At 41.8% G+C, this 17,628-nt stretch overlaps 1 protein-coding gene across 1 annotated transcript in view; it reads right to left on the reverse strand.

Moving 5' to 3' along the window:
• grb2 (growth factor receptor bound protein 2) overlaps positions 1 to 13,547 on the reverse strand; it is a 113,211-nt gene extending 99,664 nt beyond the window's left edge. The window contains exon 1 of the mRNA XM_033044395.1: positions 13,334 to 13,547. Within this exon, the coding sequence (XP_032900286.1) occupies positions 13,334 to 13,411 (78 nt within the window). The 5' untranslated portion in view covers positions 13,412 to 13,547. The remainder of the gene's footprint in view (positions 1 to 13,333) is intronic.
• Between the last annotated feature and the right edge of the window lie 4,081 nt (positions 13,548 to 17,628).

Here is a 17,628-nt window from a genome sequence, read left to right on the forward strand (position 1 = left end):
TTTCATAGCAAAAGGATTTGAGTATAGGAGCAGGGAGGTTCTACTGCAGTTGTACAGGGTCTTGGTGAGACCACACCTGGAGTATTGCGTACAGTTTTGGTCTCCAAATCTGAGGAAGGACATTATTGCCATAGAGGGAGTGCAGAGAAGGTTCACCAGACTGATTCCTGGGATGTCAGGACTGTCTTATGAAGAAAGACTGGATAGACTTGGTTTATACTCTCTAGAATTTAGGAGATTGAGAGGGGATCTTATAGAAACTTACAAAATTCTTAAGGGGTTGGACAGGCTAGATGCAGGAAGATTGTTCCCGATGTTGGGGAAGTCCAGGACAAGGGGTCACAGCTTAAGGATAAGGGGGAAATCCTTTAAAACCGAGATGAGAAGAACTTTTTTCACACAGAGAGTGGTGAATCTCTGGAACTCTCTGCCACAGAGGGTAGTCGAGGCCAGTTCATTGGCTATATGTAAGAGGGAGTTAGATGTGGCCCTTGTGGCTAAGGGGATCAGAGGGTATGGAGAGAAGGCAGGTACGGGATACTGAGTTGGATGATCAGCCATGATCATATTGAATGGCGGTGCAGGCTCGAAGGGCCGAATGGCCTACTCCTGCACCTAATTTCTATGTTTCTATGTTTCTAAGAATAAGGGGTAGACATTTAGGACTGAGATGAGGAAAAATGTTTTCAGCCAGAGTTGTGAATCTGTGAAATTCTCTGCCACAGAAGGCAATGCAGGCCAATTCACTGGATGTATTCAAGAGAAAGTTAGATATAGCTCTTAGGGCTAATGGAAACAAAGGATATGGGGAGAAAGCATGAACAGGCTACTGATTCTGGATGATCAGGCATGATCATATTGAATAATGGTGCTGGCTTGAAGGGCCGAATGACCTACTTCTGCACCTATTTTCTATGTTTCCATGCTGTATTTAGATCAGTGTGTTCAGAAATTCATTCTGCATGAAACGTTTTAAAGATGCTTTCTGCGGTTATTTAAATCTTTCTTTACAAATTCACCTGAGTAACAGCTCAAGTCTGCCATTAAACATTTTCATTATAAAACAGTTTGCTGTTAACTTTCTGGGTCTTGCTTACCCATTTTAAAATTTGTTTAGCTATCTTGGATTGGCCTCTAAGGGAAAGATCAAATTCTTCTATTCAATAAGCATCTTCCCCAACCATTCCAGTTCCTCTATTTTTTCACCAATGTAGGGGCTGTAATATGCAGGAAGGAACTGCAGATGCTGGTTTAAACCGACGATAGACACAAAATACTGGAGTAACTCAGCGGGACAGGCAGCATCTCTGTAGAGAAGGAATGGGTGATGTTTCGGGGCGAGACCCTTTTTCAGACTGAAGAATCTTGTTCAGCATCTCCAGAGATGCTGCCTGTCCCGCTGAGTTACTCCAGCATTTTGTGTCTATCTAAGGGTTGTGATAGGCTAACCAAAATATTTTCCAGACCATTTCATGACAGTTGCAGATTTTTCAAAAGATCGATACTAATCCAAGACTGCAACATGCTTTTAATTAATTGTAACTATGTTACACAGTAGATAATAAATTGTCCAGGGAATTCAGTAAGGAGTACAGCCAACAGAATCACCAGCAGCAGACAAGGAGTACAGGAACTGAGACCCCACTGAGGAAGCAAAGAGCCAGGTGATGAGCCACTGGGGTTTTCAAATAGGCTAACAGCGGATTATCAGGGTTTTACAATCCATATTTCGGTTGCACTCAGAAGCCTGGAACATAGGAAATGATCGACCTATCCTTGTAACATTCAAACAGATTTCAGCTGGTGAAATGGAACTTACAGTGTCCTCCATAATGTTTGGGAGAAAGACCCTTCATTTATTTATTTGTCTCTGTACTCCGCAATTTGAGATTTGCAATAGAAAAAAATCACATGTGGTTAAAGTGCGCATTGTCAGATTTTATTAAAGGGTATTTTTATAAAAAAAGTGTTTCACTATGGAGAAATTACAGCTGTGTTTATACATAGTCAACCCCATTGCAGGGCACCATAATGTTTGGGACACATGGCTTCACAGGTGTTTGTAATTGTTCAGGTGTGTTTAATTGTCTCCTTCATGCAGGTATAAGAGAGCTCTCAGCACCTAATCTTTCCTCCAGTCTTTCCATCACCTTTGGAACATTTTATTGCTGTTTATCAACATAAGGACCAAAGTTGTGCCAATGAAAGTCAAAGAAGCCATTCTGAGAAACAAGAATAAAAATGTTAGAGATATCAGCCAATCCTTAGGCTTACAAAATCAATTGTTTGGAACATCATTAAGACGAGCGAGCACTGGTGAGCTTACTAATCGCAAAGGGACAGGCAGGCCAAGGAAGACCTCCACAGCTGATGACAGAAGCATTCTCCCAATAATAAAGAAAAATCCTTAAACACCTGTCCGACAGATCAGAAACACTCTTCCGGAGTCGGGTGTGGATTTGTCAATGACCACTGTCCGCAGAAGACTTCATGAACAGAAATACAGAGGTTACACTGCAAGATGCAAACCTCTGGTTAGCCGCAAAAATAGGATGGCCAAGTTACAGTTTGCCAAGAAGTACTTAAAAGAGCAACCACAGCTCTAGAAAAAGGTCTTGTGGACAGATGAAATGAAGATTAACTTATATCAGAGTGATGACAAGAGCAAAGTATCGAGGAGCGAAGGAACTGCCCAAGATCCAAAACATACCACCTCATCTGCGAAACACGGTGGTGGGTGTGTTATGGCCTGGGCATGTATGGCCGCTGAAGGTACTTATCTTCATTGATGATTTTTTTGCAACCACAGCCTCAATAATTTACAAACTTCTGAGTAATATCAGTACACCGACCGGGTGACGCCCATAATGGCCACCTCGCCAGCAGTCTGTCTCGTCCCTTCACTGTTTTTAATATTTTAAGTATGCCTTGAATGTTTGTTTTCATGTCTCTTGGTATGTTTTATGTGGGGGGAGCGGGCAGGTATCGGGGGATACTTTTTCCAGTCACTTACAATACAATAAAATGTATTTATTGTCATTTGAACCTCAAATGAAGTTCAAACAACATTTGGAGATTTTCTCGACAGAGAGGCGATTTATCTCTATGTCGCATCTCCGTCCCCCCCTGCGGCCTAAAACGTGGAGTGATGCAGCTTTTCCTGGAGACCTGCCCGGAGCTTCAAGCCGCAGGCACGGACTTACCATCACGGAACCTGGCATCTTTTGCTGAGGATCGCCATTGTAGGAGCTCCGACCACGGGGCCGGTGGACTTTAACACTGTGAAGCAGCGGTCTCCGGTAAGAAGCGGCCGACTCGACGAGAGGGCTTGAACAGCGGACCGTCGGCAATGGCAAGTGCGGATGGTTCAGCCCCGACCACGGGTGAATAAAGGAGGAAGATGACTGAACTTTATTGCCTTCCACCACAGTGAGGAATGTGGTTCCGCTGTAGTGGGTGTTTATGTTAAATTTTATTTTATGTGGCTGAATTGCATATTGTTGTTTTTCTCACTCAGTATTGCTGTATGGTAACTCAAATTTCACTGTACCTTAATTGGTACATGTGACAATAAATTGAATCTTTATCTTGAATCTACCTATCACTGCATACCAGTCCTAAAGGCCAACCCCTTACTCTGAGATTATGCCATATATGGGAACATTTTAAGCATGGAAGAGCTCACGTCTTTGTACTTGGTACTACTAACTGTAACAGTTGCAAATGCTATCCAACAACGTTCGAAACAGCTCACAAAGACGTGCAGTTTATACACTTGGAAATTTGTCCTACTGTGCAATGATAAACACTTATTCTGCTCGAAGAACAAAACTTTAAAAAACAGTTAACATTTGTTTGATCAGGAAATGCGGGAACAAAAAAACGAATTTGTTTCATCTTGCAGCATAGAAAGGACCAGCTTTTCACTAAGATGCTTCACATTTTAGCTTACAAATTATACAATGTACCTATCTAACTGCCTTTCTTTTATCAAAATAATGCAAGAGCAAAGAACTGCAGATGCTGGAAAAAGCAAAGAAAAAACCCAGAAAATACTGAAAGAACAGTAGATCAGTCAACATTCAACATCCAGTTTGCCATGGATGCTGCCAGGTCTGCTATATTATTCCAGCATTGTGTGTCTTTGGCTGGAATTGATAAAAATTCGATAAAGTTACAGATACCTATGCGTGCCTTTCAGGAAATATTTTTGGCATATTTTAAATGAAATAATATTCTATGCAAACTATAACACCCAAAGGTGTCTCATGGCAGTAAATTCAAGAAGACGTGGCTATTTATTTACATATGTCCCATAAATGTCCTGTAGTACTGCTCAAATATGTAATATTACACATCATGGGAATGCAAATTTCAACAATGATTCTTGTGTTCCAGAGTTGCCTAGTTATACAGCACAGAAACAGACAAAAGCCCCAAAATATTTGCAATCTATACACCTGTCCAAATGTAAATTTCAAGTACTATTTGCACCCACCTCTACCACATCTCCCGGTAGCTTGTTCCATATACCCAGTTCCTTGTGTACTGAAACACTTGCCCCTCAGGTCTCGTTTAAATATTTCCCCTCTCGCATTAAACCTTTACCCTTTAGTTTTAACTTCCTTAGCTTGGAAAAAGGTCCATGACAACGCATCATATCTATGCCCCTCATGGTTTTATAAACTTCTGCAAGGTCATTTCTCAGCCTCCTTAGCTTCAGAGAGAAAAGTCTGAGTCTATCCACTCTCCTTATAGCTCAAGTCCTCCCAACCCGGCAACATCCTGGTAAAACATTTCTGCACCTTCTCTAGCATGACATGCTCACAAAAGTGCAGGTGCACTCTGATCAACGTCTTGTACACCTGATCCAACTTGTACTCAATGCTTGGCTGATAAAGGCAGGCATGCCATCCACCATCTTTCCTTGACTACCTGTGTCGCTACTTTCAGGGTACTATGTACTGGTATCCGTCAGCCTCTTGGTTCGACAACACTCCCCAAGGTATTGAATTCCAATTTCAATGTATTATGTATTTTTATTACCGATTGTGGGATAAATATAAGCTTGCACCCCAAGAGAATGCCCCTCATTTCAAAATAATGCAATGGGACTTCATAGTCATCCCAAAAGTCAAAGAAGAACCTTTATGACACATGCTTTAGAATTTGAATGCATTACTTGATACTTTTACTGTCGGAAGACATCTTGCATATTACTTCTGGAAGGAAATTTGAATAGTGTAATGACTCGTGCTTTCCTGGGGAATGGTGAACATATCATGCCTCCTATATTATAAAGGATTTAGTTTTAACCCTGTTGTGGCTAGTTAGATAGGCATGCAGTAGTATCTGCCAATTAGTAGAATTTATTTTGGAGAGCATGTTCACTAGGATGACGCATTAATGTGGTTCAGGAAGTTATCATTGTCCATTCATGGCACAAGTACTGCTTGTTCACACCAATATTAAGTATGAATCCAGATAGCATTTTGTTGTGTAAATGAAAGGAGAGAGTTTTGGTGACCAGATGCTTGTAAATTGTTTGTTACATGGGTTCAGTACTAGAAGCTACAGGTTTTTCCATTACACAGTTCAGATACATGATAGGCGGATACAGGTCTATTACGATTAATGGTAACAATCTGAGGCCATAGAACAGTACAGCTTCAGTCCACAATGCCTGTACCGAACATGATGCCAAGATAAACTAGTCTCCATCTCCAATATTTGGCAAGCCACGTATTACCGAGAAGGATATCTACTGAAATGTACTCTCAATTGACATGTCAATATGCTGAATTTCAACACACTTGTTTTGCAATGTTCTGTTATTATTGATAGAATTAAGTTTAAAAGATCCATGTACGATGATCACTTCAAAAATATATAACCAACAAATACTTTAAAACAAAATCACTGTCCTAACATAATGAAAATTAAGACAGAGACCCAAGGAACTGCAGATGCTGGATTCTTGTGTAGAAAAGAAACTGTTGAAGTAATTCAGCACCAGGACATGGATAGGTGACGTTTCGGTTCGGGACCCTTCTACAGACTCACCAGTGTGTTGAAACTCAGACTTTGACAACATGAGTTATGTCAGATTAGGTAAATACAAGATGTTACTTCCTGTTGAGGAGGAACACAAAGAATATTTAATTTCATGGGTGCCTTCAAATTATCACGGTGGTCTCCTTTAGGTGCCATTGTTATGAATCAAATAAATGGCAGCTTTGTGGTGACCACTAAACTGGTGCTAAAGAGTGTCCTTTGACCAGAGTTCATTAATATCACCCTCAAATGCAGCAACTTTTGTACAATTGGACCAGGGCTTATATAAAACATCAAACAACACGCAGAATGGTCTACTTAACCAAGAGGATACTGAGAAGAATAGGTTGAATGAGATGCCCACTTCTGAAATAAATGTTACAAAATCAGATGAGACAGCACTCCAAGTAAACAGCTTGATGCTATATCAAACAGGATCACGCTGCTTGATACAGTATCAAGCTTAACTCACTGAGAAATTTGGTTTCCATGAAACTTCTGATAGTCCAGTTACAGAAGAAAGCAGTTAGAAATAAGGTAGACAAAAATGCTGGAAACTCAGCATCTATAGAGCGAAGGAAATAGGCCACGTTTCGGGTCGAAGCCCTTCTTCAGAAATAATCTGCTTTTAAATAGCACCTTTAGTGGCATTTCCTAAACTGTTTCAGAGAAACATGAATCTGACAAGATCCAATACCAAACCTCAGCTTGTCCAATATTTCTCTGCATGTAGTCATAACTAATGGCAGAGATAGGCTTTAAGGAAAGGTGGACGGTGAATGGGTTTTGGCTTGTAATGAGGACACTAACAGAACAAGTGTCACTGCTCCATCACGTAACTATGAGAATGAAAGCTGAAAATGTTTTTTAAAGCATAAAAACAAAATGACACAGGGTCTTTCCACCAATGTTCTCAGAACAATTAAGCACTTCCAGAAATGTTTTATTTCAGATTTCCAGCATCTGCGTTTTTTTTATTTTAAGGCATCAACTAATTGAACATACATAAGTTGCCCACTCATATAAATTCTTAGGTAACTTCATCCTTAAGCAACCATTCGATCAGTGTGTTTCATGCAGAGCAGGTAAGAAATTATATTTGAAACAACTGCTGTCCTGGACCCGAGGCATGCAATGATATTGCACATAACTATTGGCTAGAGCTGCCAGGACCAGATCAAAACTGCATTGATTGCATTCTGCAGCATTGCCACACAAATGCAGCAGCATGAAATCTTTGCAGTTAGTTAGGTAAGCACTTTAGTGCAAAATTTGATCACAAAAATGAACAATTGAAGCACAAGTATAAAACCAAAGCAGCAGCTATGATAATCAAATGTGGAGTTTGTCATCTGCCAGTATGTTTGACTCTATGACTACCAATAGAGAAGGTGATTTTCTGCAGCACATTGACTCCTGGCCCTGTTTTAGTCCAAATCAACTCTTGTTTTAAAGACAAAACTGCTATGCTCTCCACGACCTCTTTCTCCGCATGCTTAAATATGGCAGTCATAACTAACGTGGTGGCACTCTTGACCCACAATTATTTGATTTAAGAAGTCCTACCCTAGAGAACCATAACAAATCCAAACTGACATCCTCATGCCACATAGCATACGGCAATTTTAGAGACTGTATTTTTCAGATGTGTTGATAAAACAAACTGCTTTCCCAGGTAAATGATCCCGTGACATTATTACAAAGAGCAGGAGGAATTATTACTGAAACACCTGAAAACAGATCTTGGCACCCATTTCTGCTGTCCAGGAATCATGCTGTGAAAATATGGTGCTTCCTACTTTACAGTGATAATTATTCAAAAAGACCTAATTGACAGAAAAGTGTTTTGACATGCACTGCAGTCACAAAAGGCACTGAATAACTGAACATGAATCTCTTTTGTATTAATGGTTATTATAACTTATTTGAGAATTAGTCCTGCTTAAAATTAGCAACCATTAAAGGTGGATTTCAAGATTCCAACACCCACAGTAGTTCCAACCTGCAGTCAAACGTCAGGACATTGTCAGAGCACAACCAACTTAGCACATCATTCAACAAACATCCAGCAGACATAAAACGTAGCACATTGTAGATTGGTACCCAACCACATTTCTGCATCACCATCAATGTAAACTCAAGGTGCCTGTGTTTACACCATTTCCACCTTGCAGAATATGGGCTAATTAACAAGAGTCAGCATGGCTTTGTCCGCGGCAGATCAGGTCTAACAAACTTTATTGAGCTTTTTGAGGAGATGATAAAGGTGATCGATGAGGGTGGGGATCTGTTGTCTACATTAATTTTAATAAGACATTTGATAAAGTCCCTCATAACTGATCGAGAAGATGAACGGGCATGGGATCCACAGTGACTTGGTTCCCTGGATTGGGAACTGGCTTACTGATAGAAGACAGGGGGTAGTGGTAGACGGTGGTCTGTGATGAGCGGAGGTTCGCAGGGATTTGTGCTGGGTGGGACCTCTTGTTTGTGATATACACACGACTTGGGTGTGAATTTAGATGAGTTGGTTAGTAAATTTGCAAACAACAAAATTGGTGCTGCAGACAGTGAGATGGGCTAACAAAATATTCAGCATGATATAGTTCACTTACAAAAACTGTTGGTAGAGTTTATTCCAACGAAGTGTGAGGTGTTACACCGTGGCAGGTTAAATGTAATGGGAAAGTATGCAGTGAATGTCAAGACCCTTAACAGCATTGAGGTACAAAGGGATCTTAGTGTCCAAGCCCATAGCTTCCTGAAAGCTGCAGCACAAGTAGATAGAGTAGTAAAGATGGCACATGATATGCTTGCCTTCATCAGTCGGTACATTGAGTATAAGAGTCAGGAAGCTATGTTGCAGCTTTATAGGACTTTGATTGGGCTACACTGAAATAGCATGTGCAGTTTGGTATAATACAGGAAGGACATGGAGACTTTAAAGAGGGTGCAGAATAGGTTTACCAGAATGATGCCTGAATTAGAGGGTATTAATTGTAACGGGAGGTTGGACAAACTTGGATTATTTTCACTGGAGAGTTAGAGGAGCGAGCTGATAGGTATAAAATTATGGGAGGCATAGATAAAGTAAACTGTAAGAACCTTTGCTGCAGGGTAGAAATGTCAGAGTGGAAGGATTTTTTTTTAATGTGTGTGTGTGTGTGTAAATAAATTTGTCGCACAATGGTGGGTATATGGGGTGGTTGTGGTGGCAGAAACAACAATGGCATTTAAGCAGCTTTTGGATGGATAGATGATTAATTTAACACCATTACGTTCGGCATGGACAGTATGGGCCGAAGGGCCTGTTCCTGTGATGTACTGTTCTATATTCCATGTTTAAAATGAGATGCACTTTTGTAAAAAAAAAAAGAAAACAAGTAGATAAATGAGAAATTGAAGGTTTTTCAGCCCAGGGAAACTCAGTGACCCAACTGTTTTACTGTGCTTGATATCTTGATTTTGCTTTCACAGATCTCTTAGAAGTTAAACCATGGTGCAGATCAACCGTAAACTCAACAGTTTGAGGGATGAAGAAAAGAGAAAGCTGCCAGCAGAGATCCCGCTAATCAAAACATCTCCCAATCACAACAGCTAAAACAACTCTAAAGTTAATAGGTTTAATGACATCTGCTTTAGCCAATTAATCCAATTATTCCCATCCCATCCTAGAATGTTTTTTTGATGAAGGGTCCCTTTGGGAATTGAAACAATACACCCAGCTAGTGCAAGTCTGAGCCATTTTGAACCAAAGCAGATTTAACCCTATAAATGAAACGTTTTTGAAGCACAGCAAAAGCTCCCTTTCTTCCAAAAAGTATTTACAGGAAATTAGTTAAAGGAAGTAACACAGCAGTTCAAAACCAGAATTTCAGTAAACTTACAACCAGCTCCAGAAACCCACTTGATAAACACGTTCCTCGGCCATTTTTAGCTGCCATGGTCACTGTCCAACCTCATAACAAGCACTACCAGACACAATATAAATAAATAGGCGTACTTAAGAATTCCTTAATCCACTTCCATTTTACCTGCTGCAGCTTTCTTTACAGAAAGCAACCAGCTTAATTTGCTTTCACGATTTAATAGAGGAAGTATATTGCAGTTAATACTACCCTGAGGTTCTATAGCACTGTTACAATGCCCTCCATAATGTTTTGGACAAAGACCCATCATTTATTTATTTGCTTCTGTACTCCACAATTTGAGATTTGTAATTTAAAAAAACCACATGTGGTTAAAGTGTCAGATTTTATTAAAGGCCATTTTTATACATTTTGGTTTCACCATGTAGAAATTACGGTTGTCTTTATACATAATTCCGCCCCCATTTCCGGGCACCATAATGTTTGGGACACATGGCTTCACGGGTGTTTGTAATTGCTCAGGTGTGTTTGTCTCCTTAATGCAGGTATAAGAGAGCTCTCAGCATCTTGTCTTTCCATCACTTTTGGAAATTTTTATTGCTGTTTACCAATATCAACATGAGGACCAATGTTGTGTCAAAGAAGCAATTATGAGACTGAGAAATAAGAATAAAACTGTTGGAGACATCAGCCAAACCTTAGGCTTGTCTGCAGAAGACCTCTTGAACAGAAATACAGAGGCTATACTGCAAGATGCAAACCACTGGTTAGCTGCAAAATAGGATGGCCGGGTTAGTTTGCCAAGAAGTACTTAAAAATGCAACCACAGTTCTGGAAAAAGGTCTTGTGGACAGATGAGATGAAGATTATCTTATATCAGAATGATGGCAAGAGTAAAGTATGGAGGAGAGAAGGAACGGCCCAAGATCCAAAGCATACCACCCCATCCGTAAAACATGGTGGTGGGGTGTTATGGCCTGGGCATGTATGGCTGCTGAAGGTACTGGCTTACTTATCTTCATTGATGATACAACTGCTGATGGTAGTAGCATAGTGAATTCTGAAGTGTATAGACACATCCTATCCGCTCAAGTTCAAACAAATGCCTCAAAGCTCATTGGCTGGCAGTTCATTCTACAGCAAGACAGTGATCCCAAACATATTGCTAAAGCAACAAAGGAGTTTTTCAAAGCTAAAAAATGGTCAATTCTTGAGTGGCCAAGTCAATCACCTGATCTGAACCCAATTGAGCATGCCTTTTATATGCTGAAGAGAAAACTGAAGGGGACTAGCCCCCAAAACAAGCATAAGCTAAATATGGCTGCAATACAGGCCTGGCAGAGCATCACTAGAGACGACACCCATCAAACTGGTGATGTCCATGAATTGCAGACTTCAAGCAGTCAGTGGATGTAAAGGATATGCAACCCAATTCTAAACATGACTCCTTTCATTCACACGACATTGCTGTGTCCCAAACATTATGGTGCCCTGAAATGGGGGGATTATGTATAAACATTACTGTAATTTCTACATGGTGAAACCAAAATGCATAAAATGTATAATTTCTACATGGTGAAATGTACAAAATGTATTAAAATACCCTTTAATAAAATCTGACAATGTGCACTTTAACCACATGTGATTTTTTTTCAATTACACATCTCAAATTATGGAGTTCAGAGGCAAATAAATAAATGATGGGTCTTTGTCCCAAACATTATGAAGAGCACTGTACATCCACTTTCACAGTCTATGCAAGACAATGGTCACAAATAAGACAGTGGCTGTAATACATTTTGCATTATGTAAAATCACAAGTACACAACCAGTGAAGAGAAAGAAAAAAAGACAGCTTGAGGAGAGGAGAACCCCCATCAGAACTACTCCTTAAACAAAGCCATTAGGCACTGATGAATCCTGAAGGTCACCATCATATTCTAGATATCGTGTCCTCGCATTTCACCAATATTATCTCAATTGCTTAGGTTAGCCCTGTCTTAGTTAAGTTTGTTTGTTCAAGATGAAATCCAAGTACAGATGCCAGAGAATGCAAGGCATAAAAGTAAGGCCAACAGGCAAACACTGAAAGTTGACATTATGACAAGAGGTTATCAGCGAGAAACATTAACTGATTTTCTCTCCTCGGACTCTTCTTACACTGAATATTTCCAACATTTTCTATTTTTAGTACATTCGGTAGCAATTTTTAATACCACACAACGGACACCTGCAACCTGAAGATAAAATAGCCAAGATTTTGTTTTGTCTGACCTGAAATGTCATCTGTCCATTCCCTCCACAGATGCTGCCTGACCCACCAAGTTCCTCCAGCACTTTAAGATTTAATATTCCAGCATCTGCACTCCCTTATGTCACCAGGGTTTTCTTTCATGAGCGACAGGGCCTTTCCAAAAGGGCAGCCTTAATCGTCATGATCCTTGCACCCTCAGCCAGTTTCTTATCCATACTCTGGAGCTTTTATTCAATGGCACTAAACTTTGATCCCAGACCTCTCACGTGGAACTTTTGTCAATTGCATTCTGAAAATCAATGTAAATATGTACTGCATTCCCTCCAACAACCTTGACAATTGTATCAAATCATTTTATCGGATTACGTTAACAGGCACCTTCAATCAAAACATAATACTAACAGCATGTAGCAGTGAGGAAGATGATGCAGGGTCCCACAACCTCACTTCCTTATTGCTCATATTCCCAAGAACATCCCATATACAACATCTCCCACAATCATTCTCCCCCTGCTGTCTCGTTTCATGTGATGGTCCTTCCAAGTCATTTCCAGTAGCACCAAGTGAAATCATTATTCAAATGCTTCATTTTCAAAACCACAAATGATCTATTCTGCCTTCTCTGGCTGACATCTTCCATCCCCAAACTTCAACTATCACACCCCACCCCGGTCTCTGTCCACTCATATACCCATCCCTATGCTCTCCTTCTCCACATACCCTCACCTGACCAGTACGATTGACCATCTATTCCCACTCCCATCATCCATGTTAACCCCAACCCACTACGTTCACTATAACTCTCTAATCAAGTTTCCACCGTCTTCCCTGCCAGTCTCTTTCTCCATCTTCCACACCAATCGCTGTCTTCTACACCAGCCCTACCTTTATCACATCCATTGCTCACTCGCTCTCCCCCCACCCCTTGTCTTTCGCCCTCTTTCTCGCTGATTGCTCCCTCTGTCGACCCCTCAACCCCCACCCCATCCAAAGATTTGACCTTAAAGCGGCCGATCACAAGCGATTTACCATTGCAACTCTGTGTTTTTGATTGATAGTTGATAGGAAAACACAGCGGACGGGCTGGATTGCGAGCGGCGAGCCAGAACCCAGCGTCAGTGCCAGGCCCGCTCGCCTCCTCATATCCGGGCCTTACCTTTAGGATGTCTTCGCGCTTAAAACTCAGTTCATCGTCGGCCGTGGCCTTGAAATCGTACTTGGCGATGGCCTCCATGCTGTGTCGGTGTGTGTGTGCGCGGCTCAGGGTGTGTATGTGTGCCTCCGCCGGCCTCTCGCTCGCCAGCGTGTAGCGGTGTCCGCCTCCCTCACTCGCTCGCTCGCTCGCCCGCCCTGGCTCAGCGAGCCTGCGCACTGCAGCTGGGCGAGAGCAGCCGCGCGGGGCGCACGCGCGCACTGCTCCAATCAGCGGCGCGGCGCGGACACCGGAAGCGAGCCACCAAAGATCCAATGCTCCGCTATAAGATCTTTGCGAGCCACGGCCGCCGGAAACGAGACCACCCTGCGGCCGGGACCGGGCCTTGCAGTGGAGTCGTCGCCACCGTTAATGCGCTCGGGCGGCTGGTTATCTTCACCGTGTCAATCTTCACCCATTATAGTTCACGCTTCCAACATTTACTACCTTTGGTATGTAATGCATCTGCTCCTGGCCGCCTCAGGAGAAGGAACATGTATGGTCTTACACAGTTGACATGGGCGTATTCCAATCTCTAGACGGCACACACAATCACTGCTGTAGGGATATCGTGTAGTTTGTTTCAGATATATTTAATATTAACCTCCCCACCTTCCCACAAAGGAAAAAAAAGTGATCCCAATTTAACCATCACACATTTATACGTGCAACCAATTCTCTCCCATGTACAAGTGTTACTTGTCTTATTGTGTAGGAAGGAACTGCAGATGCCGGTTTAAACCGAAGATAGACACAAAAAACTGGAGTAACTCAACGGGACAGGCAGCATCTCTGGAGAGAAGGAATGGGTGGCGTTTCGGGTCGAAAAGGGTCGCGACCCGAAACGCCACCCATTCCTTCTCCAGAGATGCTGCCTGTCCCGCTGAGTTACTCCAGCTTTGTGTGTTTTACTTGTCTCAATCCCGGATTGATGTGCTGAGCAAATTGATGGGAGTTATGCATTTACAAATTCTAGAGAACTGGTCGATTTTATCTTAGCCACTTTCAAGAAATGGCGAGTGACAAAGCTGATAGATTCTTAGATTGGGGAATTGGCCCACGATATTGGAAAATATCAAGCGAAACTTAAAAAAAGGAAGGAGAACGAATGCAGGAGGCTATAAACCACTGAGCTGTCATAGGGAAATTCGTTAGAAGCTACTATTAAAAATATTCTTGGAGTAGCCTGGAAAATGAGGTCATTAGCAACGTCAATGTGGTTTTGTGAAAGGGAAATTATATTTGACTCATTTATTTGAGTACCTTGAAGAAGCTACATGCACAATGAAAGATGGGAAACCAATGTTTAGAGATACAGCATGGAAACAGGCCTTTTGACCCACCAAGTCCATGCCGACCTGCGATCTCCACATAAACATTATCCTACACACACTAGGGACAATTTAAAATTATACCAAACCAATTAACCTACAAACCTGAAGGTACACAAAATTGCTGGGGAAACTCAGCGGGTGCAGCAGCATCTATGGAGCGAAGGAAATAGGCGACGTTTCGGGCCGAAACCCTTCTTCAGACCTACCTACAAACCTGTATGTCTTTGGTGTATGGTAGGGAACCAGAGATCCTGGAGAAAATCCACGCAGTTCACGGGGTGAACTTACAAACTGGGACGTACTAAGATTTACAAAAGGCATTTGATCAGATGCCACAACAGAGTTTATTGCAAAAGTTAAAAGCTCAAGATGCAGGTTACATATTGTTGAGGACTGAAGATTAGACCTCTTCAAGAACGACGGGTTCCACTGAACAGGAGGGGTACTAATATCCTGGGGGGCAGTTTTGCTAGTGCTACTTGGGAGGGTTTAAACCAGACTGACAAGGAGATGCGATCCGGTGAAGTAGGGAAGCAGAAAGGAGGCTGGAATCAGTACAGAAGACAATATCAGCAAGTTTAGTAGACACGATAGGGAGCGAGGAAAAGCGGTTGGACTAGATTGATCTATTTCAATGCTAGAAGCCTGACAGGTAAGGCAATGAACTCAGGGCATGAATAGGTACATGCAACTGCGATATTATAGCCAATATGGAAACCTGGCTAATGGGGGCAAAACTAGCAGGTTAATGTTCCAAGATATAGGAGTTTCAGGTGAGATGGAGGCAGGGAAAAAGGAGAGGGAGTTGCTTTATTGATTAAGAAGAATTCATGGCAGCAGTCCAAAGTGGTCATCTATGTGTGGAGCCACAGGAGATGAACAAGGTCCTCCATAAATATTTATAAAAGACAAGGGAATTTGGGAAAGATAATGGGCATATCTTGAGGTCTGTATTACAGTCAAGGAAGTGCTGGATGTCCCAAGAGTGAAGATAGATACATTTCCCAGGCTTGATCACATATATCCAAGGACACTGGGAGGCTAGAGAAGAAATTGCATATGTCCTGGCTGAAATATAGAATCACCGTCTTCCATGGTGAGATACCAGAAGGTGGAAGGGTGACCAATGCAGTGTCTATTTAGGAAGGACTGCAAGGAAAAACCTTGGAACTATAGACCAGCCAGCCTAATTATTGTAGGAAAATTACTGAAGAAGATTCAGAGGAATAAGATATGCATTTGGAAAAATGGGTTTATTAGAGAAGGTCAGTGTGGTTTTGCGCTTGGGAGATCATGTATCACAAATTTAGTTGAGTTTTTTGAAAAAGTAATCAAGAAGATCGATGCGGGCCGGGTGGTAGGCGTAGTCAATATGAACTTCAGCAAGACATTTGACAAGGTTCTGCATAGTAGGCTTCTCTGGTTGGTTAGATCGCATGGGACCCAGGAAGAGCTAGCTAACTGGATGCAGAATTAGCATAATGGTGGAAGCAGAGGGCGGTAGTGGAAGGTTGTTTTTCAGACTGCAAGCCTATGACTAGTGGTGTGCCTCGGTGATTGGTGCTGAGTCTATAGCTGTTTGTTATCTATATCAATGATTTGGATGTGAATGTACAAGGCATGATTAGTAAGTTTGCAGATGACACCAAATTAGGTGATATCGTAAGCAGTGAAGATGGCTATCAAGGATTATAGTGGGATCTTGACTGCTGGGCAGTGGGCCGAGGATTGGGAGTGTGAGGTATGATGCATTTTGAGAAGTCAAACCAAGGATCGAGGAGTACAAATTCGTAGGTAGACAAAAGTGCTGGAGAAACTCAGCGGGTGCGGCAGCATCTATGGAGCGAAGGAAATAGACTGAAGAAGGGTTTCAGCCCGAAACGTTGACTAGTTCCTTTTTCGCTCCATAGATGCTGCCGCACCCACTGAGTTTCTCCAGCAATTTTGTCTACCTTCGATTCTCCAGCATCTGCAGTTCCTTCTTGAACAGTACAAATACGTAGTTCTCCAAAATTATGCTACAATTGTACAAGACGTTGGTGTGGCCGAACTCGGAGCATAGTGTTCAGGTCTGGTATACTCTGCTATAGGAAAAATGCAATTAAGTTGGAAAGAGAAAGTTTACGAGGATGTTGTCTGGACTCAAGAGCCTGAACTATAGGGAGAGACTGGGCAGGCTAGGACTGTATTCTTTGGAGCTTAGGAAGCTGGCAAGTGATCTTACAGATGTGCATAAATTCATGCGGGGAAGAGATAGGGTTGATGCACAGGCAAACACCCTGGTTTACTGCACATTGCCCTTGGTTAGCTTATGTTTTTACTTTAAAATATTGCCGGTGACGATATACAATCAGTTCCCAGGAACGAAACCCTGTCATAACTTCGGGAGCACCTGAGAATAGTTTATTACAAGAGGAACTGAAAATAATGGTTGGGAGGTTACATTATAGTCATGTAGGGAGGGGTTGGGTGGGACCTTATTTGTCCATGTGTAAGAAATGATGGAAAAGTGTGCTGTGCAGTTCAGAGAGCATTTACTAGTCTAATACCTGGAATTTTGGATTGCCTTATGGGGATAGGTTAGGTGGGCAAGGCTTGCATCCTTTGGAATTTAGAAGAATGAATGGGTTCTTCATTGAAACCAACGAGTCCTGAGGAGTCTTGGCAAAGTGGATCTGGTGAGAGTGTTTCTTTTTGTAAAGGAATCTGGAACTAGGGGATAATGCTATAAATGAATACGAACAAGCCAAAGACATGAACAATATGTAGAACGAAGAAAAAATGACCAGAGTGCAGAATATAGTTCCTCAGCATTGCAGCGTAACGATTGTAGAGAAAAAGTCCAATGTCGCAATAAGGTAGGTTGGAAAATCGGAACTGTACCCAACCTAATGGAAGGACCGTTCAGAAGTCTGGTAACAGAGG

Source organism: Amblyraja radiata, chromosome 26 (assembly GCF_010909765.2).
Source record: "Amblyraja radiata isolate CabotCenter1 chromosome 26, sAmbRad1.1.pri, whole genome shotgun sequence".
In the NCBI taxonomy this organism is placed as follows: Eukaryota; Metazoa; Chordata; class Chondrichthyes; order Rajiformes; family Rajidae; genus Amblyraja; species Amblyraja radiata.